General features: G+C 43.9%; 2 protein-coding genes across 4 annotated transcripts in view; both read right to left on the bottom strand.

Annotated features, from left to right (window-relative positions):
• LOC115139663 (ectonucleotide pyrophosphatase/phosphodiesterase family member 1-like) overlaps positions 1-27,482 on the bottom strand; it is a 66,222-nt gene that overhangs the window by 34,205 nt on the left and 4,535 nt on the right. For all 3 annotated transcript variants that reach the window (XM_065026469.1, XM_029677287.2, XM_029677289.2), the window contains exons 2-13: positions 26,359-26,431; positions 25,824-25,949; positions 24,563-24,688; positions 23,510-23,573; positions 17,020-17,117; positions 14,494-14,573; positions 13,907-14,026; positions 7,722-7,831; positions 7,456-7,521; positions 7,259-7,331; positions 2,039-2,147; positions 194-325 (exon numbers count right to left, since the gene is read on the bottom strand). In XM_065026469.1, the coding sequence (XP_064882541.1) occupies positions 194-325; positions 2,039-2,147; positions 7,259-7,331; positions 7,456-7,521; positions 7,722-7,831; positions 13,907-14,026; positions 14,494-14,573; positions 17,020-17,117; positions 23,510-23,573; positions 24,563-24,688; positions 25,824-25,949; positions 26,359-26,431 (1,177 nt within the window). The remainder of the gene's footprint in view (positions 1-193; positions 326-2,038; positions 2,148-7,258; positions 7,332-7,455; positions 7,522-7,721; positions 7,832-13,906; positions 14,027-14,493; positions 14,574-17,019; positions 17,118-23,509; positions 23,574-24,562; positions 24,689-25,823; positions 25,950-26,358; positions 26,432-27,482) is intronic.
• On the bottom strand, positions 20,225-22,573 carry LOC135574710 (angiomotin-like 2a). The gene has a single exon (XM_065026470.1). The coding sequence runs from the start codon at positions 21,738-21,740 to the stop codon at positions 20,349-20,351; it is 1,392 nt and encodes a 463-aa protein (XP_064882542.1). The 5' UTR covers positions 21,741-22,573; the 3' UTR covers positions 20,225-20,348.

Raw genomic sequence — 27,482 nt, 5'->3', positions numbered from 1 at the left:
ACGTAATGAAAAGTTGCTTAGGAGACATGAACAGGGCGACCATGTCTATCGGCGCCATCTTGTTATATATTATCAAAGGGTAAGGGCCAAGTGGAAGGAAGCAAATTGGAACCAGCTGTAACACTGGATGGCATTGCAATGTAAGGGCAGGAAGACAGTTGGAAGTGACACGTTATCATCAACAAAAACTCACAGGAGTAGAAGTCTTCAGGGACTCTCTTGGGTCGGATTCGTGCAGCAGGGCCTTGGACGACAGTGAAGTCATCCACATTGTCCTGGTACGAGTTCACGAATGCAGCCTTCTTGCAGGAAGCTTCCTCCATTCCTGCAATTAGAGTACGTACACACACACACACACACACACACACACACACACAGAGAGTAAAGAAACAGTCGCTGTTGTTTGTATTGTTGTTCCTGGCAACTGGGCAGTCAGAGCAATAGGAGAAACAAGCAGAGAGAAATGTAGGACAATAAACGACAGTATAGGACTTCAAACGGCTCCATAATCACACGGTCTTATCTGTACCAGATTTCAAAGAGAGAATAAAGCTGCAACAGAGGAAGTTCATATACAGTATGTCAGCATACTTGAAATTGTTTACACGGACTATTGATACTAGGATTCCATCCTCATTTCATAATCAATCAATTTCAAAAGCAGATGTGAAAACGACAACCTTTTCATGACTAAAAATAACCCAAAGATCAATGCATCTGTGATAAAAGCCTAAATAAAAGGATATTCCCATATGCTGTATATCACCAACCAACAAACCAAACATCAAAATTACAACCCTGCAACGTGGAGCTTATTACAAGGCCAGTTGAGCGGCCAGCAGCTATCGGCTCATCCTTTACACACATAATTACAAGACTAGACACGTCACATGTAATGCAGATGTTGCGAGAATCTTCTTCACAGATCTCTACTCTGTGAACCTCCCTGGCTTCCTCACGCTCAGCTCACAGTCATGGTGTTCCAGCGTTCACACTGACCTTGTTTTTCAACGATTTCCGCTCTGGCATGTGATTTCCACGCAACAGGTGCTAGGTCTCAGCAAAAGCTGAGTATGTATGGCTGACAGTAAACATTCAAACACTCCCACAATGGAGGGCCCTAGAGCAGAGGCTATAGCTTAGAGGACAATATGGTAAAATACATTTTTTACCTTTATTTAACTAGCCAAGTCAGTTAAGAACAAATTCTTATTTTCAATGACAGCCTAGGAACAGTGGGTTAACTGCCTGTTCAGGGGCAGAACGACAGATTTGTACCTTGTCAGCTCGGGGGTTTGAACTTGCAACCTTCCGGTTACTAGTCCAACGCTCTAACCACTAGGCTACCCTGCCGCCGTAATATGGAAGAGTTCTACAAAAATATTGTGGATCTTGTGATAATATGGAAATATTGACTATGATGCTAAGTGCCATGTCATTTGTGCTACTAGTACAATAAAAGCTGGTGCATGTAAATTAAAATAACTCCATAAGCAAGTTTGATAGTGGATTACTAGGTTATGAGAACAGTAATGTAGCCATTATATAATAGCTAAGGGATGTTTGTCATCATTCTCCTGGCAGATACCGACTTGCGATATGAGCTCATTGTTTTTATGGTTCACTAAGGAATGGAGGAAAATCTTTACTTCATCTTTTCTTCCCTAGACCTCTTTCATTTTGAGGAGTAGCAGATGCTCACGATTGCATCACTTCAGCTTTACAGCAGAGCCATAAAATGAAGTACTTCAACACTTATCTTTCACATCAAAAGACATTAAATTAGTCAATTTCCTTTGCCTCCCTTGCTTCCACATTGTTTTCTAGTGCTTTTCTCCTGTGCTGTACTTTTCCTTTCCGAGGCCCTTTGCGCCACAAGGAATAAGTCGATTCACTTTCCCATCCTACAGTATCTACCATTCATCAATGCTGTGTATAAATTAAGGATGCCGATTCTACTTTTGATCGCAGAGACCACAGACTAATACAGTACTGTCTGTGTACAGTGTGATCTGATTGTTGTGGCAACACTGCTCACCGTGGTCAGACAGGAGCACCAGGTTGACACAGTGGTGTAGGTTCTTCTGTTTTAGGCCGTCCATTAGAAATCCCAACAACCTGTCTACGTTCAGCAGGGCCTCAATCACCTGCAAACAAATTCAATTCAATTAACATTTATTTTCTCCCGCCTGAAAAAATACTATAGTATACTATATTTATATACTACAGTATTCACTGTAGTGTTTTTACAGACGTTTACAGACTACTGTACTATTAAATGTAGTGTTTGTGCAGATGACTGTAGTATGCTACCCCTCTACTATTGGACCAGGTCTCTCTTGGAAAAGAGACGTTATCTCAATGAGAAAAACCTGTATAAATTAAGGTAAAAACATTTTTTTAAGTACTCAATGTAGTGTTTTTGCAAATCTGACTGTAGTACACTAGTATTCACTGTAGTGTTTTTGCAGACATGACTAGTATACTATAGTATTCACAGTAGTGCTTTTGCATACGTGACTAGTATATTGTAATAATAACACCTGCAGACTAGGATTAGCTAAAATGGCAAAACTACCAGACTACACCAATTACTGTTTAATGAGGACACCAGAACATAAAACAGGTTCGTGACAGACCAACTATTGAGTTGGGTCAACAGTTCTGAGCAATGCAACGGATGAGACAACACCTTAGCAAAAATGTATATATTTTTTATTACAATTGTAACATCTAAACGTTAGACAGGTTCTAGGCCAGGGTTTCCCAAACTCGGTCCTCGTGACCCTAAGGGGTGCACATTTTGGTTTTTGCCCTAGCACCACACAGCTGAGTGAGTGAGAGGTGCTTCGGAACAGCCGCGAGACGGGAATTATAATTATTATATTCAGCCCAAGGGCATTTCAGGTAAAATAACAACAATGTTTATATCCCTGGACAAAATAGCAAGCAAGCAAAAAAACAAATTAGCTAGCAAGTGCAAGCTAACTAGCTAAATTGCCATACATCTTTTCGACCTGTCCCCAATTTAATGTCATTGGCTCAGAGTTTGTTTTGATATTTTAACCTGCGTGTCGTTATCGCATTTGGTGTAGCGAGATAAAAAAAAAAATATGTATGGACGATAGCGCACACGCGCAGCCGGTTTGGTTTCCGTGTAAGCAATTCCGATTCCAGTCGCCCGATTCCCAAAACGTCTGCTAAAAAGACAAACTACCATAGCCGCATCCTTTTCAAACGTAATCCCTTATTACAAGAAAAGTTTGAGGTGGAAGGAGAAAACGGATGCAGTGACGTATTACATAGCGAAATATATAGTCCCAATCTTCACAGCAGAAAAGCCAGGCTTTAAAAAGCTGCTAGGTACAGTTGACCACATATTAGCTGCCAAGTCGCAAGTATTTCACGCGAAAGAGTCGCAGAGAAGCTGGCTAGTGTTTCTTATTTTTCCACCACAGCCGATCTATGGTTGAGCAGAACGGTAGAGCCATACCGAAGTTTGACAGTCCACTACATAAATGAAGAGTGGAAATTGCGAAATATTTGCCTCCAGACGTCTTACTTCCCCGATGATCATACGGGTGAAGTAATAGCCCAGGGTCTCAATGACTCTCTGGCATCGTGGAAGATGAGCGAAGACCGACAGGTGTGCATGACAACTGACAGCGGAAGCAACATGATAAAAGCATTGCGCTTTGAACAACTGGACCCGCCTGCAGTGCTTTGGGCACAGGCTAATTAAAGTGCATTCAAAAAAGTTATGTTCAGGCCAGCTGTAAGCTAAGGTGTTAGTAGTTGTGTCACTCTGCCAATCCAAAAGCAAATAACCACAGGCTGTTTTAATCATAACAAATTAACATATTTTCCAAAAAAAAGATTATATAAATTACATATTCAAACAGCTAGTAGTCAAACATTCCTAAAAAAAAAAGATTAGATGTGTGGAGTTCATTTGTTTTGCACAAATAGGCCTCGAGGCATTGTATATATTTTAATTTTAATAAAGACAATTCAATTAAGAATTGTGTCATGGCCTTTTTTGATTTGTTTCGAGAAAAACAAGAAATTGAGATATATATCGTGAATCGTCCAAAAATCTTATTTTTTTTATATTACTTTTAGGCCATATCGCCCAGCCCTAACTTCAACCAAAACAAATGTCTGCATTTCCTGAACTCAATTGCAGTGGTGGAAAAAGTACCAAATTGTCAGGAAAATACCACTTGAGTAAAAGTTAAGTATTTTGTTTTAAATATACTTAAGTATCAAAAGTAAATGTAATTGATAAAAATGTACTTAAGTATCAAAAGTAAAAACTATAAATAATTAATTTCAGATCACACCATCTTGTTTTTATTTACGTATAGCCAGGGGCACACTCCAACACTCAGACCTAATTTGCAAACAAAGCAGATGTGTTTAGTGAGTCCTCCAGATCAGAGGCAGTAGATGACCAGGGATGTTCTCTTGTGCGCGAATTGGAACATTTTCCTGTCCTGCTGAGCTTTCAAAATGTAACGAGTATTTTTAAGTGTCAGGGAAAATGTATGGAGTAAAAAGTACAGAGGAATGTAGTGAAGTAAAAGTTGTCAAAAATAAGTAAAGAAAAAAGACTTAAGTAGTACTTGAAAGAATTTTTACATATGTACTTTCCACCACTGCTCAATTGAGATAATTTCCACACTGTCATGTAGGGCTGCACGATATGGGCAAATAATCTAGGACTTATTTTAAACCAAATGTTGCAACTGCGATTTGACTTGTGAATTAAAGCAAAACGGTTGGAATCATGGAAATAGAATGACTATTGCAATTCTATAGTTAGAATATAACAGTGGGCATTTTGAATAGTGTTGATTGAGATGACACCAAATTAAAATGCCAGGGATGAGTTATTGTGACAGGGTAGGAACGAAAGTGTTGATAAGTGTTTCCTAGGGGAACCTATAAGCTTTGGCTACATTGCATGTTATCTTAGCTACTTCATGTAGCTAACATATTCTTGCTTTGCATATTCCTCTTTGATTTAGAAGATACTGTTGCACAAAAATGCTGAGTTAGGTCTACACCATCACTGGTATTATCAGGCTGTATTAGTGTTATGAATTTTATGTATAATGACTAAATTATGTATACGTTTAAAGTTATGATAGGACTATAACTAACAGAATTCTACCCTGTCTCTGTATAATGATTTGAATGTTTGTGCATAGGAAAAGAGGAACTGTTGACAGACAACTTGTGACCATAGTGGAACTGATAACAGGATAGAGTTCTCGTCCCCACCCTGGGGTGCGAGAAACCTTTAGGCTTGCAGTAGATTGTGTAACATGTGGCAGGATATGATAAGCAATGTATGTGTTGGAATACACTTGTGTTATAAAGCATTGTCATAGAAGAGGAGGGACACTTATGACGTTATGTGTGATATATAAACTAATGTACATGATATGATTGGCAGAGCTCTCGTAAATAAACGTTGCTGACTATTGTAGACTGGCCTCTGTCTTTAATTTCAACAAGAATGTTATAAATTCTTGGTAGCAGACCGAGTAGTTCAATTGAAGTTCAGTTTATGAACATTGAGAATATAATTCTCTTAACAATTAGCTAGCTACGTTTGCTCTTACTCAGTACATTTATTAGCTAGCTACTAGCATTAGCGGCTAACAATTAGCATCTCACAAGATTTAGGGCAACTTGCTAAGAAAAGACAAACTAGTTGTTGGCTGGTGTAAGAAACACAAACTAACAGTGTCATTATAGAACTAGTGGATTTATATTAAGAAGCAAAGAGAAAACGGCATCATTGTCATGAACATTGGTGCATGTGCTGCATTGACCATGCAGACTGACCGCAAGTGTCTCTTGGTTGAGGAACATCAAATGCGCTCCTTGAGTGACAGGGGGCGTTGCTAGGCCTGTGTAGAGAGTGGCACGGAGCGGAAGAGCGGAGAGAGATGATTCAAGTAGCGAAGTAAACTATAAAAATTGATATTACCCATGGCATATAACATATAGAAGGACTATATCAAGGGACAATAGTGTGGAGTATAGAATTCTACAGTTTACTACAGAATTCAATTGGAAGTACAATAGTATTCTTTAGTAAACTGTACTATTTTTTATGTGGGCTGAGGGGGAACTTTTTGTGGTGACGGATACATACAAGATTAATAACAACACGTTATAGACGTCACAAAAACATTGCGCACGCTTCAATGGGGAAGAAGGCCATGTGTTGTTGTGATTCTGGAGGCTAGGTGTTGTTGTGATTCCAGATAGCAAGCAACAATTGACAAGAAACTGCCATGTGGGGAATCGTAGGTGATACCATGTCTTGTTTTGACTGATGTCACATCTATGCTAATATGACTAAAATTTGCTAGCCAGCTAACCAACAACTGTAACAATGTATTTGAGAGACAAGTGTTCATTGTGCAAAAGTATATATTTTTTTTTAATAAACATTGGAGACAAGATATAGTTTACATGTCAATCTAAGCCAAGCTGTCTGTTTTGTCCCATAGTTGACATGCGTTGGTTTTGTTGCTAACCACCACACCATCTATACAAGGTCCAAATTTCTTGCTGACTAATTTGTCGCCTTTGTCGTAACCTAACGTAGCAGGCGTACTGAGCAGCGTTTTCTTTCTGGTCTTTAAGAGGAAACAAATACTATCGGGGGAGGAGTTAAGATGGAGTGTCGCTAGGCCTCCCGGGTGGCGCAGTGGTTAAGGACGCACTGCAGCGCCACCAGAGACTCTGGGTTCGCGCCCAGGCTCTGTTGTAACCGGCCCCGACCGGGAGGTCCGTGGGGCGACGCACAATTGGCATAGCGTCGTCCGGGTTAGGGAGGGATTGGCCGGTAGTGATATCCTTGTCTCATCGCGCACCAGCGGGCCGGGCGCAGTGCACGCTAACCAAGGTTGCCAGGTGCACAGTGTTTCCTCCGACACATTGGTGCGGCTGGCTTCTGGGTTGGATGCTCGCTGTGTTAAAGAAGCAGTGTGGCTTGGTTGGGTTGTGTATCGGAGGACGCATGACTGTCAACCTTCGTCCCTCTCGAGCCTGTACGGGAGTTGTAGCAATGAGACAAGATAGTAAAAAAAAAAAAAAATAGAGTGTCGCCTTGTTAATGTCCAAAACATGTTGTTTCAGACCGCACAGAGGGTGCCTTTGCTGGGCCTGTTTTGATTGGTTATGAATTACTTACACAATGGATTGGTCGGTTTTAATGAGTAGAGCTGGATCATACCTGACTGCTCATTGGTCCATATCGATGGCCAGCAGAGTCTGGTTCCTCCAGGTACAGAGTGTAGAAATCAGGCCTACAAGAAAACAGATTACACACTCGATGTTCTATGTTGTAAAGAGTCCTCTCAAAAGATGTAAGTGGTCTGTCCTTCAAAATCAGGATTACAGTATATAATGGTTATGAGATGCATAATATACCTTTCCCCTTGAGGCAAATTCAGCCATTGAAATATGGTTGAGATTCTCTCCTCGAATGGGATGTTCCTGGTAGAAAGAAATACTTTTATTCTTAGTATCACTATGGATAGCTTAAACACACTACATTGCAGAAAAATGCTCCAAATAACATTCATAATTTATATCCTACAATAAGTGGTATTCGTTATAGGATCATTAGCTATCTAATTAGATACTCCTCTTTATTGTGCCCACAAACAGGAAATACCATTATGCAAGTCTCTCACCTGTCATACATCTTGTAGAAGTCGGGGAATCTTCCGTTGATGGCCACATCAGCACCCGGCCAGAAGAATGTGGCTGACTTCAGCTTATTGTACATGGCAGTGAGCCAAACCTACAGAGAGAGTGAGAGTGCGAAGGAGATAGTAGAGGTGAATTAGTAGTCAAAAGAGCATCAGAGTCCTATAGACAGCTAATTTCTCATTCATTCTAATACATCAAAATAACCAATACCTAATCCATTACACCTAAAGATATCTTCCCAAATAAACGTATCAAAACTGACCTACATATGGTTCATTACATACTGTACATCATTAAATTATGTTAATTTGATCAGACTAAGCAGTACTATCCATTACAGCTTAAGATTTATCCTAATGAGTGATATAGAATTGGCCTACTTACTGTATATGTTAATCAATAACACTATTTATGGATTAAAGTAATCTTCCTGACTGCGTTCACATATGGCTAATTACAGTCATGAGCATGTTTCAAGTTGTATTAGTCATATGGGATATACACATGGTATACTGTACACCGTCCAAAAAAATGTTTACTTGCAAGGTCCTTCTCGACAATGCAACAAAAAATAATAAAAGATAATATAACGTAAATGGCCCAGTAGAATATAATAAACATTTGAGCATAAGTATACTACAGGAGGGCACAATTTATAGTCCAATATTTACACGTGTTTTGGGGATTAAAAATGGTTAAAATTATTCAGTATTTAGCAATGATAATAAGAGTCTGGTAGCAGCAGTTGCAATGTGTGTGAGCATGAATGTATATACACACACAGAGTACAAAACCTTAGCAACACATTCCTAATATTTAGTTGCAACCACTTTTGCCCTCAGAACAGCCTCAATCCATCAGGGCATGGACTCTACAAGGAGTCGAAAGCGTTCCATAGGGATACTGGCCCATGTTGACTCCAATGCTTCCCACGGTTATGTCAAGTTGGCTGGTTGTCCTTTGGGTGGTGGACCATTTTTGATACACACGGGAAACTGTTGAGCATGAAAATCCCAGCAACTCAAACCGGTACGAAAATCCCAGGTGCCTCAAACCGGCACCTACTACCTTTCCCCGTTCAAAGGCACTTAAATATTTGGTCTTGTCCATTCACCCTCAGAATGGCATAAACAATCCATGTCTCAATTGTCTTAAAATATCCTTCTTTAACCGGTATCCTCCCCTTCATCATCTACACTGATTGAAGTGGATTTAACAGGAGACAATCATAGCTTTCACCTGGTCAGTTTGTCATGGAAAGAGCAGATGTTCCTAATGTTTTGTACACTCTGCATTCAGAAACATTCAGACCTCTTCACTTATTCCACATTTTGTTGCGTTACAGCCTTACTCCAAAAAAGTTTACATCTTTCTTTTTTAAAACTTAATCTACACACAATACCCCAGAATGACAAAGCGAAAATAGGTTATTCAATTTTTTAGCAAATTTATAAAAAAAAAACATATTTACATAAGTATTCCGAACCTTTTCTATGAGACTCGAAATTCAGTGCAGGTGCATCCTGTTTCCATTGATCATCCTTGAGAAGTTTCTAAAACTTGGAGTCCACCTGTGATAAATTCAAATTATTGGACATGATTTGGAAAGACACACACCTATCTATGTAAAGGTCCCACAGTTGACAGTGCATGTCAGAGCAACAACCAAGCCATGAGGTCGAAGGAATTGTCCTTAGAGATCGGAGACAGGATTGTGTCTGGGGAACAGTACCAAAACATTTCTGCAGCATTGAAGGTCCCCAAGAACACAATGGCCTCAATCATTCTTAAATGGAACCACTAAGACTCTTCATTGAGCTGGCCGCCTGGCCAAACTACAATCGGGGGAGAAGCACCTTGGTCAGGGAAGTGACCAAAAACCCGATGGTCACTCTGACAGAGCACCAGATTTCCTCTGTGGAGATGGTAGAACCTTCCAGAAGAACAACCATCTCTGCAGCACTCCACCTATCAGGCCTTTATGGTAGAGTGGCCAGACGAAGCCACTCCTCAGTAAAAGGCACATGACAGCCCGCTTGTAGCTTGCCAAAAGGCACCAAGACTGAACTCTTTGGCCTGAGTGCCTACGGTAAAGCATGGTGGTGGAGGCATCATGCTGTGGGGATGTTTTTCAACGGGGAGATGAACGGAGCAAAGTACAGAGAGATCCTTGATGAAAACCTGCTCCAAAGAGCTCAGGACCTCAGACTGGGGTGAAGGTTCACCTTCCAACAGGACGGGACAAGTCTCTGAATGTCCTGGAGTGGCCCAGCCAGAGCCCAGTTTTGAACCCAATCGAACATCTTTGGAGAGACTTGAAAATAGCTGTGCAGCGACGCTCCCCATACAACCTGAAAGAGTTTGAGAGGATCTGCAGAGAAGAATGGGAGAAACTACCCAAATACAGGTATGCCAAGCTTTTAGCGGCAAACCCAAGAAGACTCAAGGCTGTAATCGCTGCCAAAGGCGCTTCAACAAAGTCCTGAGTAAAGGGTCTGAATACTTATGTAAATGTGTAAACATCTGTTTATTTTTAATACAATTGCAAAAATATCTAAACTGTTTTTTTGCTTTGTCATTATGGTTTATTGTGTGTCGATTGATGAGGGAAAAACGATTCTATTTTCGAATAAAACTGCAAGAAAACGTGGAAAAAGTCAAGGGGTCTGAATACTTTCCAAATGCACTGTAAGTGCGTGTATGTCTGTGTGATTGCGTGAGTGCATGTGTGCGGAGAATCGGAGCAGGTGGTCAGTCCAGTTCAAGTGTTCAGCAGTCTGAAGGCTTGTAGATAAACTGTCTCTGAGCTGGTTGGTATCAGACCTCATGCTCCGATACTGTATGCCCAACAGTAAGGGAGTGGACAGCTTGTGGCTGGGGTGTGTGGTGTCCTTGATGAAGCTGTAGCCTTCCTCAGGCACCGCTTCGAGTAGATCACCTGGATGGGTGGGAGCAAGATCCCAGTGATGTACTGTGCCGTCTTCACCACCTGCGGGAGGGCCTTGCGGTTGTGGACGGAGCGATTCCCGTACCTGGCCGTGATGCAACCGCTTAGGACTCGCTCGATGGTGCAGCAGTAGTATTTGGAGAGAACCCGGTGTGGCATGTCGAATGTCTTCAGCCCCCTTAGGTAATATGTGTCTCTTCTACTTATGATGCACCCTCTTGACAAGAATGGTGGTGTTGGTCCATGTCAAGTCCTCAGTGATGTGGATGCAGAGGAACTTAAATCTGCTGACCCTCTCTACTGCAGTCCCGTTGATGTGGATGTTCCCTCTTCTACTTCCTGTAGTTAACAATTAACTCATTTACTTTGCTGATGTTGAGAGGGAGAGGTTGTTGTCCCGCCACAATGCCAATTCATTTACCACCTCCCTATAGGCTGACATGTCATTGTTGGCTATCAGGCCTTGGACCATGGTGTCGTCTGTAAACTTGATGGAGTTGGTGTTGTGCAAAGCCACACAGTCATAGGGGAACAGGGAGCTGAGGACACCAGAGGGCTGAGGACACACACCTGAGGGGGCCCCTGTGTTAAGAGTCAGTGTAGAGGATGTGTTGTTGCCAATCCTCACAGCCTATGGTCAGCCCATCAGGAAGTCCAGGATCCGTGCTTGGAGGGAACAATAGTGTTGAACGCTGCGGTCAATGAACAACATTCTCACATAGGTGTTCCGCCTCTCGAAGCACTTCATGATGACCGGGGTGAGTACGACGGGCGATAATCATTTGGGCATGTCACCTTGGAAGCACAGCCGCTGCCCAGTGAAACGGGCCTACCAGACAAGCTAAATTACTTCTATGCTCGCATCAAAGCAAGCGACACTGAAACATGCACGACAGTATCAGCTGTTTCTGACTACTGTGCGATCACGTTCTCCGTAGCCAATGTGAGTAAGACCTTTTAAAACAGTTCAACATGCACAAGGCAACAAGGCCAGACGGAATACCAGGACGAGTACTCCGAGCATACGCTGACAAGCTGGCAAGTGTCTTCACCGACATTTTCTACCTGTCCCTGACTGACTCTAATACCAACATGTTTCAAGCAGACCACCATAGTCCCTGTGCCCAAGAACACTAAGGTAACCTGCCTAAATGACTACCGACCTGTAGCGCTCATGTCTGTAGCCATGAAGTGCTTTGAAAGGCTGGTCATGGCTCACATCAACACCATTATCCCAGAAACCCTAGACCCACTCCAATTTGCATACCGCCCCAACAGATCCACAGATGATGCAATCTCTATTGCACTCCATACTGCCCTTTCCCACCTGGACAAAAGGAGCACCTATGGTAGAATGCTATTCATTGACAACAGCTCAGCGTTCAACACCATAGTGTCCTCAAAGCTCATCACTAAGATAAGGACCCTGGGACTAAACACCTCCCTCTACAACTGGATCCTGGACTTCCCGATGGGCAGCCCCCAGGCGATAAGGGTAGGTAACAACACATCCGCCACACTGATCCTCAACACTGGGGCCCCTCCGGGGTGCGTGCTCAGTCCCATCCTGTACTCCCTGCTCACTCATGACTGCATGGCCAGGCACGACTCCAACACCATCATTAAGTTTGCCGATGACAGTGGTAGGCCTGATCACCGACAACGATGAGACTGCCTATAGAGAAGAGATCAGAGACCTGGCCGTGTGGTGCCAGAATAACAACCTCTCCCTCAACGTAATCAAGACAAAGGAGATGAATGTCGACTACAGGAAAAGGAGGATCGAGCACGGCCCCATTCTCATCGCGGGGCTGTGGTGGAGCAGGTTGAGAGCGTCAAGTTCCTTGGTGTCTACATCACCAACAAACTATCATGGTTCAAACACACCAAAACTGTCTTGAAGAGGGCACGACAAAGCCTATTCCCCCTCAAGAGACTGAAATAATTTGTCATGGGTCCTCAGATCCTCAAAAAGTTCTACTGCTGCACCGTCGAGTGCATCTTGACTTGTTGCATCACTGCCTGGTACGGCAACTGCTCGGCCTCCGACCGCAAGGCACTACAGAGGGTATTGTATACGGCCCAGTACATCACTGGGACCAAGTTTCCTGCCATCCAGGACCTCTATACCAGGCGGTGTCAGAGGAAGGCCCTAAAAAATTTGTCAAAGACTCCAGTCACCATAGTCATAGACTGTTCTCTCTGCTACCGCAGGGCAAGCGGTACCAGAGCGCCAAGTCTAGGTCCAAAAGACTTAACAGCTTCTACCCCAAAGCCATAAGACTCCTGAACAGCTAATCAAATGGCTACCCCCCGCCCCTCTTTTACTCTGCTGCTACTCTCTGTTTATTATCTATACATATTCACTTTAACTCTACCTACATTTACATATTGCCTACATGTACATTGACTCTGTACCGGTACCCCCTGTAGGGTATTTAGCATCGCTACTGTTATTTTACCACTGCTCTTTAATTATTTGTTACTTTTGTTTATTTTCAAAACTGCATTGTTGGTTAAGGGCTTGTAAAGTAAGTATTTCACTGTAAGGTCTACCTACACCTGTTGTATTCGGCACATGTGACAAATAAAATGTGATATTATGTGGAGCTGAGCAATTCGCCCACCTCAGAGAGATAAAGAGGAGAACTGTCACTGAAAACAACTGCCTAACACACTTTTTTCATAGAAAGCTCATTAGAGTGTATCATGATCAAAGACCCATAACTACTGTTCTCACTCAATACTTTATATATCATTATATCCTGTGTGTTTTGTGACAAGGCTGAGACTTTGTTTTTGCGCCATTTTCTCCTTGTTGGTTGGTATTTCTCAGTCGATGTTTAGATTTGTGCAATAAGTATACAGAATGTTATTTGGCACAGTTCTGTAATGTCATTATGTCCTATCGTTAGGGTTTTTAGTAAACACAGTACAGGGGAACTATAGTTCAGGGAAACTTCCTCAATAACATTCATCTTCCTCATCCATTTTTCCAGCTCCATGTTTTGCAGAGGAAATGTTCACTAATCCCTGTCTGTCTGTGGCTCCTTGTCTAAGACTACTTATGTCATTCCAAGCTCCCCTCTTCAGGTCACAAGTTCAGTTCCACAAAACACTAGGGCCACATTGCTAAAAAACAATAAGCTGTACCAATAAACTAAAATGTAATTAACGTTAATGTTTGCAGTTTTTTTGGATTCCAATGTATTCACTCACTGGTTCTCCTTGGTACCACTTGGCGTTGAATTTCTCAGCCACTTTCAGACTGAAGGAGGCGTTGCGGGTCACATCGTACATCTTGTTGTCCACGATCCCATGGGACTCTGGATAGAGACCCTGTGGGAGTAACACACACACAGAGGTTTACACACCCGGTGCTTTGACAGCTGCAGGGCTAAGTGGGCTTGTCCTCTGTATTTTTACATCTATCGTTGAATGGACTTCATAATTTCATCACACGGAGCCACAACACTGTGTGTTGAAAGAGAAGTCTGGTGGTTAACTGAAAAGGGTTGGGTAAACCAGTAGAGCTAAAATCGCTGCCCAGAGTTGCACATTCGAACCACAGTTTCTCATCAGAAGCAGCATGTGCTAGCCATCAAGCCACAAGAAGAGTTTTTTTTGGGGATCATTCATGGTAAGTGACTGTACTTGATGGATAAGGTGATTTTTAAAAAAGAAAAGAAAAGTGGATTCCAAAGAGTGAAGCAATTTTCAAATAAACAAGTTGTGTATACAATTTTTTAACAAAGTAACTGATGCCTGACTGGTTACATATAAACTAAGAGGAGCGACACCCTTACAGTCACAATGGTGTAGTGGTTGGGGAAGGTCTTGGTGGGATAGGCAGGTCTCATGTACGGGGTAGTGGTGCCACAGTTGCCTGAAATAGAATGAAGTCAAATAAAATAAAAAATCAAGGCTGCCAAAGAAACAGCTGTGATAGGATCCTAGGATCCTTTACCTAAACAGAATCATTTCCCTGAAATTGTTTGAAAGGATGTCAGACTGCCAAACGCGCAAGTAGCCAAAGAAACAAGGAGCGCGTTCCTCTGCCCAGGCATTGCTGACGCCTGCCAGATCTTACAAAGCCTGGATAGGTATTTTATGTATCAGCTAACCACATATGTTACAGCAATCTGCCAGTCAATAATGTGGCACGCAACCATTAGTTGATGCATACAACGTCTGAGCCGGGGAACACAACCAAGCTCATGACTGGTTGAGTTCAAACCAGGTCTCATGCATTTCACTAGACTGTTCCCCATCAAAATCTGTTTTTGCATGGGCTGCATCTCAATCCACTGCATCTGCCGGCTTTACGCATCTGTGGTGGAAGGTGGCCGAGCTACAGTTGTGTTTGTCAGATCAGGAGATCCGGGAACCAGTTTAAAAAAAATCTATGGAAGCATTTAAGTACTTTAGTGCCCATCCCAAAAAAATCTTAAATGTAGGGGAGAATGGATAAGTTGAGCCACCCTCGTTTCTAGGAAACCATACACAAACTGAATTATTAAATTTTGTGTAAATATTTAGGAAGAGGTCATACACTCAATGTACAGTGCATTTGGCAGACCCCTTGACTTTCTCCACATTGCTACGTTACAGCCTTATTCTAAAATTGATTCAATTGTTTCCCCCCCCCCTCATAAAATCTACATACAATACCCCATAATGACAAAGCAAAAACAGGTTTACAGAAATGTTGCTAATTGATTTAAAAATAAAAAACTGAAATAACACATTTACATAAGTATTCAGACCGTTTACTTTGTTGAAGCACCTTTGGCAGCAATTACAGCATCGAGTCTTCTTGGGTATGACACTACAAGCTTGGCACACCTGTATTTGGGGAGTTTCTTCCATTCTTCTCTGCACATCCTCTCAAGCTCTGTCAGGTTAGATGGGGAGCGTTGCTGCACAGCTATTTTCCGGTCCCTCCAGAGATGTTCGATTGGGTTCAAGTCGGGCTCTGGTTGGGCCACTCAAGGACATTCAGAGACTTGTTCTGAAGCCAGTCCTGCATTGTCTTGGCTGTGCTTAGGGTCGTTGTCCTGTTGGAAAGTAAACCTTCACCTCCCTGACCAAGGCCCTTCTCCCCCGATTGCTCAGCATGGCCAGGCGGCCAGCTGGCCGCCTGGCCAAGCTGAGCAATCGGGGGAGAAGGGCCTTGGTCAGGGAGGTGAAGGTTTACTTTCCAACAGGAAGAGTCTTGGTGGTTCCAAACTTCTTCCATTTAAGAATGATGGAGGCCACTGTGTTCTTGGGAATCTTCAATGCTGCAGACATTTTTTGGTATCCTGCCCCAGATCTGTAGAGCACTGTCTCAGTGCTCTACGGACAATTCCTTCGACCTCATGGCTTGGTTTTTGCTCTGAAATGCACTGTCAACTGTGGGACCTTATATAGACAGGTGTGTGCCTTTCCAAATCATGTCCAATCAATTAAAATGTATCACAGGTGGACTCTGATCATGTTGTGGAAACAGCTCAAGGATGATCAATGGAAAATAGGATGCACCTGAGCTCAATTTCAAGTCAAATAGAAAAGAAAATACTTATGCAAATAAGTTTTTTTTTGTGTGTTTTTTTTTTTAAATATACATTTCTAAAAACCAGTGTCATTATGTGGTATTGTGTGTAGATTGCTGAGCAACGTTTATCATTTAATCCATTTTAGAATAAGGCTGGAAAATGTGGAAAAAGTAAAGGCGTCTCAATACTTTCCAAAGGCACTGTATGTATATAGATGTTTGTTAGAAAGAATACTAAATTTCCCCTGAAGGAGTGATGTAAAAAATGGCTCACTCTACCGTAAGACAGACACTTCAAAGCATACTTTCTTTTGATGTGTGTTTTGACTATCAGTTATGTTATTCAATACCTTCTATGAGCTAATAGCAGTAAGGCCAAATTCTATCTTTCATCAAATTATTTATTTATTCTAAATCAAATAGCTAAATGATCCTTGGTATGATCATCTTAAAACAATTCCATATGTTAGCTTGGTATAAACCCAGGCTCGGGTCCGATAGGGGAATAATTTTACAAGGATGGCTCATAATAATGTCTGGAACGGAGTGAATGAAATGGCATCAAACCATGTGTTTGATACCGTTGCACTCATCACGCTCCAGTCATTACCACGAGCCCATCTTCCCCAATTAAAGGCGCCACCGACCTCCTGTGATTTATTGTGACCAGAAAGAGACATCTCTAGTTGCTTGTAATCGGACTTCACTTTTTTACCAGAAGCATCATTACAACGTCTCACTCCAAATGTTGCCCTCTACGCCAGAAAACAATGGTGTGCTTGGGGGACTGACTTACGTAATTTGTTGATGACTGGAAGAAGACTGCCATAGGCCTTTAAATAACCTGCCCGGAAGCCATCCATAGACACCAGGATCAGAGGGGGTTTGGAAAAACTGGAGGACACAAACAAAGCCAGAGAATGAGCTGTATTGAGGTTACATTTAGAAACTCTTCTAGGGGAAAACAGAATATACATTTTCCCTGGAAAGCATGAATCTAAAACTGTCTAAGTCTGGCACAGTGGAGATATTTACAGTGGAAACAGTTCCAGTAGCTGTGCTGTGACTATGTGGGGGAATACAAAGCAGCCCTTTGTTTGGAGGGGAACTGACGTGAATGGACTGGATGAGGAGAGGCAGGATGGATTCAGCCCACACAGACACACAGCGAGAGGAGGGGCAGGGCAGGAAGAGGCCTGTGGCTAGATGGCTGCATCCAAGATTAATCAAAAGCCTGTGGGTTACACTGGGTTTCCCCTTTCCCTTAAACTGAAACTGTCCCCTTCCCTTTTCAACAGAAATACAATGCAGGATACAGCCAAATATCTGTTGAACACAATTGTTGCTTTTTCTTTCTCTCTTCCTTCCCCCCTCTTTTCTCCCACATAACAGATAACATAGGCTGGGGTAAGTGACAATATATTTGAGTTATTTAAGTCTCTCTGTGGTTCTGTAATAGGCGTATTAAACGTATCTATACATCATGACAGAGAGGGTCATACCAGGGTCCTATAAACACTTACCACTAATAAAATAACCCCTAAATTGAAGTTACAGCCAAAAACACCTTAAAAATAAATAACGAGTGACGTCAGTCATAAAAATCTAATAAAGAAAAACGTTCATTAGTTCAAAGCCCTTTGGAAAGGACTTAAGACTAAAAATGGACTCGGGACAAAACCAGACATTTACTTTTAGTCTGGGGTCACAGCCAGACAACAAGTCTGGGGTCACAGCCTTACCACTACACACACATTGGGTTAATCCTGTTTTGTCTCACATCTATAGTAGTACTTACAAGTAGAGCAAATGGCCTCAAATTGTGTACAGTACATTGGTGTCATAATGTGCTGTGTTGTCTATAGTACCCACAGATTGTAATGTGACTTTAGCTAAGTAACAACAGTACTCTATGTGTACAGTATACAGCCCTGCATGTCCCCAGGCACCCTCATTTGTTGACTTCTGTGATCAAAAAAGCCTTGGTTTCATCCATGTCAACATCAGAAGCCTCCTCCCTAAGTTTGTTTTATTCACTGCTTTAGCACACTCTGCTAACCCTGATGTCCTTGCCGTGTCTGAATCCTGGCTCAGGAAGGCCACTAAAAATTCGGAGATTTCCATACCCAACTATAACATTTTCCGTCAAGATAGAACTGCCAAAGGGGGAGGAGTTGTGCAGAGATAGCCTGCGATATAGCCTGCCATATCATACTTTCCAGGGCCATACCCAAATAGTTCGAACTCCAGAAATAAGTCTCTCACTGTTGCCGCCTGCTACCGACCCCCCTCAGCTCCCAGCTGTGCCCTGGACACCATTTGTGAATTGATCGCCCCCCATCTAGCTTCAGAGTTTGTTCTGTAGTTCACTCATTGACCTAAACTGGGATATGCTTAACACCCCGGCAGTCCTACAATCTAAGCTAGATGCCCTCAATCTCACACAAATCATCAAGGAACCCACCAGGTACAACCCTAAATCTGTAAACAAGGGCACCCTCATAGACGTCATCCTGACCAACTGGCCCTCCAAATACACCTACGCTGTCTTCAACCAGGATCTCAGCGATGACTGCCTCATTGCCTGTATCCGCTACGGATCCGCAGTCAAACGACCACCCCTCATCACTGTCAAACGCTCCCTAAAACACTTCTGTGAGCAGGCCTTTCTAATCGACCTGGCCCGGGTATCCTGGAAGGATATTGACCTCATCCCGTCAGTTGAGGATGCCTGGTCATTCTTTAAAAGTAACTTCCTCACCATTTTAGATAAGCATGCTCTGTTCAAAAAATATAGAACTAAGAACAGATATAGCCCTTGGTTCACTCCAGACCTGACTGCCCTCAACCAGCACAAAAACATCCTGTGGCGGACTGCAATGGCATCGAATAGTCCCTGCGATATTGCAACTGTTCAGGGAAGTCAGGAACCAATACACGCAGTCAGTCAGGAAAGCAAAGGCCAGCTTCTTCAGGCAGAAATTTGCATCCTGTAGCTCTAACTCCAAAAAGTTCTGGGACACTGAAGTCCATGGAGAACAAGAGCACCTCCTCCCAGCTGCCCACTGCACTGAGGCTAGGTAACGCGGTCACCACCGCTAAATCCGTGATAATCGAAAACTTCAACAAGCATTTCTCAACGGCTGGCCATGCCTTCCTCCTGGCTACTCCAACCTCGGCCAACAGCTCCACCCCCCCCGCAGCTACTCGCCCAAGCCTCTCCAAGGTTCTCCTTTACCCAAATCCAGATAGCAGATGTTCTGAAAGAGCGGCAAAACCTGGACCTGTACAAATCAGCTGGGCTTGACAATCTGGACCCTCTATTTCTGAAACTATCCGCCGCCATTGTCGCAACCCCTATTACCAGCCTGTTCAACCTCTCTTTCATATCGTCTGAGATCCCCAAGGATTGGAAAGCTGCCGCAGTCATCCCCCTCTTCAAAGGGGGAGACACCCTGGACCCAAGCTGTTACAGACTTATATCCATTTACATTTAAGTCATTTAGCAGACGCTCTTATCCAGAGCGACTTACAAATTGGTGCATTCACCTTAGGAAGGTAGATAGTTAGGTAGGTAGGTAGGTAGGTAGGTAGGTAGGTAGGTAGGTAGGTAGGTAGGTAGGTAGATAGTTAGGTAGGTAGGTACGTAGGTAGGAAGGTAGATAGTTAGGTAGGTAGGTACGTAGGTAGGTAGATAGTTAGGTAGGTAGGTAGGTAGGTACGTAGGTAGGTAGATAGTTAGGTAGGTAGGTATGTAGGTAGGTACGTAGGTAGGTAGGTAGGTAGGTAGTTAGGTACGTAGGTAGTTAGGTACGCAGGTAGATACGTAGTTAGGTACGTAGGTAGATACGTAGGTAGGTAGGTAGGTAGGTAGGTAGGTAGGTAGGTAGATGCGTAGGTAGGTAGGTAGGTAGCTAGGTAGCTAGGTAGCTAGGTACATAGGTAGGGAAAACATGTCCATGTCTCCAAACTGTCTGTCCTTCTCCAAAGGATGTGTCCATCTGGAGGTCAGTCTGACCAGAGACAGACAGGTTGTCTTCTCCTCGTTGGGAGGGACATACAGGACATGAGGATCTCTTGGCCGTCTACCGTGTTGTCACCATTCATCCCACAGTTCGGCGTTTCTTAAATTAGGATTTCCACCACTTCTGCTGCTGAGTCTGAACTTCTGGAGCTCTGGTGTGTGTTGGGTGGTGCCAGGAAGTGCTCTTTCCCCTGGATGGGTTGCTCCACTGGGCCATCAGTGTTGATGGAGGGGACAGACCTGGCTGGACGGAGGGCCTGCTGCTCGGTGCTGATGGAGGGGACGGACCTGGCTGGACGCAGGTCCTGCTGCTCGGTGCTGATGGAGGGGACGGACCTGGCTGGACGGAGGGCTTGCTGCTCGGTGCTGATGGAGAGGACGGACCTGGCTGGACGGAGGGCTTGCTGCTCGGTGCTGATGGAGAGGACGGACCTGGCTGGACGGAGGACTTGCTGCTCGGTGCTGATGGAGGGGACGGACCTGGCTGGATGGAGGTCCTGCTGCTCGGTGCTGATGGAGGGGACGGACCTGGCTGGATGGAGGTCCTGCTGCTCGGTGCTGATGGAGGGGACGGACCTGGCTGGATGGAGGTCCTGCTGCTCGGTGCTGATGGAGGGGACGGACCTGGCTGGACGGAGGGCCTGCTGCTCTAGCCTGTTCTGCTCCCGTCCAGTCCGTTGCTGTAACACCCTGATCACTGCATCCTTCTCCAGGAGCTGGGAGTGCAGCGCTCGGACTCTGTTCTCCATCTCCCGGTGCCTGTGGCTGAATGGCAGGTAGTCGTTGAAGCTGTTGTCGGGTGAGTGACGAGGCGAGTGTTTGATGACGCTGCTGTCTCTCTGAGCTGCAGCGGTGGCGTCCATAGCGAACTGCCTCATGGTGCTCTCCTCCAGGTACTTCTGTTCCCAGTGTGTGATGTCAGCCTCCAGAGCCAGGATCCTCTCTTCTCTCTCAGCCAGCTGCTGCTGCTGTACAGACACCATGGAGCTCAGATCAGAGGGCAGGGAGCCAGGACCGCTAGCCGTGCTGTGGGACTGTGCTGATCGGAGGCTCTTCAGCTCCTGCTCCAGCCTGGTCCTCAGCCTCAGTTCCAGGGCCTCTCTCTTCTCACAGGCTGCCTGTAGCTGGCCCAGGGAACTCTGCAGCCGCTTTACCTTCTCTACGTACGCCCTCTTCCTCCTAAGCTCCTCCTCCAGGGCCAGGTTACGGGCCTGTGCCGACCCCAGGGCCTGTTCCAGAACCTCCCGGCGCCGAAGCCACTCCTCCTCGGAGCCACGCAGACGCTGCACCTCCCGCTGCTGTTCCTCATTTTGTTCCAGGAGTTTGGTGAAGACCTGCTGTTTCCTGTCTGCCGATTCAACTTCCTGCTGTTTGGTAGCGTTGTCCAGACGATCTCTGAGGTCTCTGTTGAAGTCGTGTAGTCTCTTGATCTCTGACTCCAGTTTGATCCTCATGGTTTTCTCCAGGGTCTCTCTCTTGGCTGAGCCCTTCATCAGGGTCTGCCCTGCCTATCTAAGGTCTTCGAAAGCCAAGTCAACAAACAGGTCACTGACCATCTCGAATCCCACCGTGCCTTCTCCGCTGTGCAATCTGGTTTCCGAGCCGGTCACGGGTGCACCTCAGCCACGCTCAAGGTACTAAACGATGTCATAACCGCCATCGATAAAATATAGTACTGTGCAGCCGTCTTCATCGACCTTGCCAAGGCTTTCGACTCTGTCAATCACCATATTCTTATCGGCAGACTCAGTAGCCTCGGTTTTTCTGATGACTGCCTTGCCTGGTTCACCAACTACTTTGCAGACAGAGTTCAGTGTGTCAAATCGGAGGGCATGCTGTCCGGTCCTCTGTCAGTCTCTATGGGGGTGCCACAGGGTTCAATTCTCGGGCCGACTCTTTTCTCTGTATATATCAATGATGTTGCTCTTGCTGTGGGTGATTCCCTGATCCACCACTTCCGTCCCGTCCTTGGACACTGTGCTATCTAACCTCCAAACGAGCTTCAACGCCATACAACACTCCTTCTGTGGCCTCCAACTGCTCTTAAACGCTAGTAAAACCAAATGCTTGCTTTTCAACCGTTCGCTGCCTGCACCCGCACGCCCGACTAACATCACCACCCTGGATGGTTCCGACCTAGAATATGTGGACATCTAGAAGTACCTAGGTGTCTGGCTAGACTGTAAACTCTCCTTCCAGACTCATATCAAACATCTCCAATCTAAAGTCAAATCTAGAGTCGGCTTTCTATTCCGCAACAAAGCCTCCTTCACTCACGCCGCCAAACTTACCCTAGTAAAACTGACTATCCTACCGATCCTCGACTTCGGCGATGTCATCTACAAAATAGCTTCCAATACTCTACTCAGCAAACTGGATGCAGTTTATCACAGTGCCATCCGTTTTGTTACTAAAGCACCTTATACCACCCACCACTGCGACCTGTATGCTCTAGTCGGCTGGTCCTCGCTACATATTCGTCGCCAGACCCACTGGCTTCAGGTCATCTACAAGTCCATGCTAGGTAAAGCTCCGCCTTATCTCAGTTCACTGGTCACGATGGCAACACCCACCCGTAGCACGCGCTCCAGCAGGTGTATCTCACTGATCATCCCTAAAGCCAACACCTCATTTGGCCGCCTTTCGTTCCAGTTCTCTGCTGCCTGTGACTGGAACGAATTGCAAAAATCGCTGAAGTTGGAGACTTTTAACTCCCTCACCAACTTCAAACATCTGCTATCTGAGCAGCTAACCGATCGCTGCAGCTGTACATAGTCTATCGGTAAATAGCCCACCCAATTTTACCTACCTCATCCCCATTCTGTTGATATTTATTTACTTTTCTGCTCTTTTGCACACCCATATATCTACCTGTACATGACCATCTGATCATTTATCACTCCAGTGTTAATCTGCAAAGTTGTAATTACTCGCCTTCCTCCTCATGCCTTTTGCACACAATGTATATAGACTCTCTTTTTTTTCTACTGTGTTATTGACTTGTTAATTGTTTACTCCATGTGTAACTCTGTGTTGTCTGTTCACACTGCTATGCTTTATCTTGGCCAGGTCGCAGTTGCAAATGAGAACTTGTTCTCAACTAGCCTACCTGGTTAAATAAAGGTGAAATAAAATAAAATATACTATCAAGCCATCTCAATCAAGTACTATGTGCTGTGCACCACAGGAGGACCTTCAAGTTCAACATTAGATACTGTTTCTCACAGAGAAAGCACAGCAGTAGTTGTGGAAAAGTACTTACCTGGCAGGACATTGTGGTGTTTGAATGTCCTCGCACTCCTCTTCTATCCAGGACTTCACTCCCACTGGAAAATATCATCATCAACCATACTATCTTCACAGAGGATAATTTGAGGCTAATGTGGCTAACTACCAAACACATCAAATCTACAGTATATGTACCAGACTAAAATCTAATACGTGCTTGCAAGCATTGTGCTTAGATTGCGTAGGCTAATGCAAGCTATGGAATGGTGAATAATAGCTGAAATGACCATAAGTTAAAGCTTTATCAGGGTAGTTAGAGTGAGAAGTAAGCCAGTGTTTCTCAACCTTTGGTTCCCGGTCCGGGACTGGTCCTTGAGATGTTTCTGACTGGTCCCTCAGATGGTTTACTCTCTTGACACCAATTGAATCAGTTCTAGATGTCAGAAGGAAGGACCCTAGTTTGTTCGTCCCTGGTACAAAAAGGTGGAGAAACACTGGTCTAAGCATTAAAGACTGTCAAGGATAGGGAAAGATTGAGAGGGCCTTATGTTGGGGAATTCCTTCCACCACACAGGAGGAGCTAGAAAAGAGAAATACCAATAAGCAAAAATTACACACACACACACACATTATCTCAAAGTGCATATAGGAACTATAGGGAAAACAATGTTTTACAATCCGAGGTGTGGTATTCACACTGTGTATATTCAGCTGCAAATGTACATCTTGAAATCCCTTAACGCAAAGTCCTAACATATGGTATGCATTACTTTCCTTGGGCATACAACCCTACCAACTCTAAACAAACAACTCTCTGAGGGAAATCATAATTAAACCATGTGCAGTGATGAGGGCCATCACCGGACAGCACTAGGTACACTGTTTGAGTATAGGCCTTTATGTAGGATTGCACAACAGACCTGCGCCAAATACTTAGAAATATTTGAGGTGCCTTTGATAGTGTGGAGCTTGTACTTTTGGGACTATAAAAGCATTAGATATTTTTTTTTGATGAAGGTCTGTTGAACACACAGATGTATTTTGGGGCTGCAACCCATACAGGGTCAGTTTAGTCTATGGCCTTTACCTTTGCAGGAGCTGTAGTAATTTGCACAGCAGTCCCCTGCTTTCACACAGTCATCCGAGCATGAGCACAGGCTATCGGCCAAACTTTGCTCGCCACAGCGGAATCTGGAGCAGGTCCAGCGCTGACCTGGAGGGGGAGAGAGGGAGAGAAATCATTATGATGGAGAAAAAGTGTGAAAATATGTGAGTGTGAAGAAGGGAGAGTGAGGAGAGGACAGAGAGAGTTTATGACAGCGAAAAGGGGAGCACGTGTGAGAGAGTGTACGTGTGTGTATGGTTAGGAGAGTCATCTCCGAGAGACAGCAGTAGCTGAGGAATCGGTCATCCCTCCTACCACTGTCTGGGACTACCCTATATCCAAACCTTTCATCAATGAGTGAACTACAGTTTCTCACCATCAAATATTCTCGCAAAGCACTACACTAAAGCAAGTGAGTGATACCCATTAGAACAGACAGACCAACATTCTCTCTTTGACAGCGGTCAAGTGGACAATCTATAAGAGGGATGCTAATCTCAGTCTCAGGAGACTTGCTTCAGTGTTACAGCAATCATGGGGAAAATCAAAACAAATTCTGATTTACCATCCCTTCACTATAAATGGGCCTCGCTACTCTCTGGAGGAAGTAGAGGAAACACATGGGTCCCATGATGATTGGGTGGCAAAATTTTAACCACATAGTGTGGGAGAACAACACTGCCCAGATTGCCACACCACACCCAAGCTAGGGGACGGATAGCCACAGTGACCAGCAAGGACGGTAAAATGGAAGAGAGGTATTTTGGGGATGCTGTAATGGTCAGCCTCTTCCCAGAGTCAACATTGCATCTGAAGTGAACATTCCAGTCCACATAAAACATGTTTTTGTAATCTGTAGGAGGAGTCTATCCACCCACACACCACACACACCAGTGGAGGCTGCTGAGGGGAGGACAGCTCATAATAATGGCTGGAATGGAGTCAATGGAATCAAACACATCAACAACGTGGTTTCCATATGGTGGATACCATTCCATTGACTCCATTCCAGTCATTAATACGAGCCTTCCTCCCCTCAGCAGCCTACACTGATACACACGAACATTCCTCCCCTCCCACACACACACACACACACACACACACACACACACACACACACACACAAAGAAGACTAACAACATCAAAGTAGCGCTGGTGGGTAACCTGACCCTTGCTCTCCTGCTCTACATACCTCTGGCAGTGTGGTGTTGCAGTAACACGTGATGTAGGCTGTCGGACTTACCAGGGTCTACGCACACCTCAGTGTAATCAAGACAGCAGTTTCCCTCTTTCTCACAAGACGGGTCACAGTGGCACGATGCAGACTTGTCACTGCTCCCAGTCACACACCTGTTCTTACAGCTCGTCACTACAGGGGATGAGAAGAGTTTTATTATGTTACTCAGGATGTCAACAACCTTACTCAGAATGTAATTTAAGTTACTCAGAATATCATTATGTTACTCAGAATTGGTATCATTTGACAGATTTAAAAAAGGAATCAGTACATCTGATTGGTTTGTTATGGATGTTTAAGCTAATCCTTAACAGTTTTCTTATTTTCTCAAAAGAAAGAATAGAAACATTGAAACTGGACAGGGAATGCATTCAATTACAGACTAGAAATGTATTTCTATTTTAGCTGAAAAGCGTTTATGTACTAACGGGTTTCTTTCTGTGTTATAATTGGTTAGTTTTGCACAGTGGCCAAGCTCAAGGGCTAATAGGACAGACAATAAATTGTAAACAGAGTTGGCCAGTTGTTTACTAAACCGTACCTTTAACATTGCAGTGCTGCTTCAAGGCAAATATGACTGTGATGACGGTGATCAACAAGCACAGCAACATTACCTATTGGTGAGAAGAAAAACATCTGAAAAGTTCCCATGTATAGATATTGATCAAGCACATTTAGTTATAGTCCATTTTATATCAGCAGTTGTCAAAGTGCTAGAACTCAAAGAGCAATACAAGCGGAAGTAAGAGTACAGTGGCCAGGAAAAACTCTCTAGAAGGAAGAAACTTTGAGAGGAAGAGTATCGCTCATATGTGCCTTGTATAGTCCACAATTACCCTTTTCACAGTATCCTGCTGACTCAAACAGTACAGTGCTAGCTTGGATATTTTCGTTTCACATAGTCCTTTCCAGCACAGTTCCAGTATGGTGGAATCCCCACCACGCCAGCACAGTACAGCTTGGCTCAGCTCAGTTTAGTAGTGTGAAAGGGGTATACAATGCATAGCATCCTGATGAACCATCATAAATGAAGTGCTATGACCCTTCGATATCTTCTCATCCAATTAAAACTATTATCCCGATTGTGAGTGTACTCTAATAGCCTGGTTAAACCAGACTGAACACTATGTAGCACTCAGTCTGATCTAACCAGACTACTACTCTACTTTGTCTGCAACAAGATTTATGATAACCATGTTCTATTTCACCCAAGTATTCAATCTTCTGGAGCTTATTTTGTGGCTTTTTTTATATTTATTGTGTACATGGGATTTTAAATCACTTTCACTGTTAGTAAGGTCAATAAATCGAGACCGCCAAGGGACATCGCATGACACAGAAAAGTATTGTGTCCGGAAAAATTATGAAGAGACAGTTGGCAGCAGTCTTTGCCTGCTGCTTCCTTGAGAAACCTTATCGTAGCTATAACTGGACATTTTTGGGGTCTAGAGTGCATCAGAAAAAAAACATCTCAGTTGGACCTATGTTGAACAAAACCACAGAAACTCAATTTCAAAAATGTGACAAAATTCCTAGAAATAAAAACACCCAAAATTAGTTGAATTAAATAACTATATTCCCCATGTATAATTTTAGAAAATTAGCCATATGACACTCATTTCCATTCTCACGTAGGACTCTATTCTGTTCGGTGCACAAATCAAA

The sequence above is a fragment of the Oncorhynchus nerka genome, linkage group LG13 (genome assembly GCF_034236695.1).
Source record: "Oncorhynchus nerka isolate Pitt River linkage group LG13, Oner_Uvic_2.0, whole genome shotgun sequence".
In the NCBI taxonomy this organism is placed as follows: Eukaryota; Metazoa; Chordata; class Actinopteri; order Salmoniformes; family Salmonidae; genus Oncorhynchus; species Oncorhynchus nerka.
This window is presented reverse-complemented; position numbering and strand designations above follow the sequence as displayed.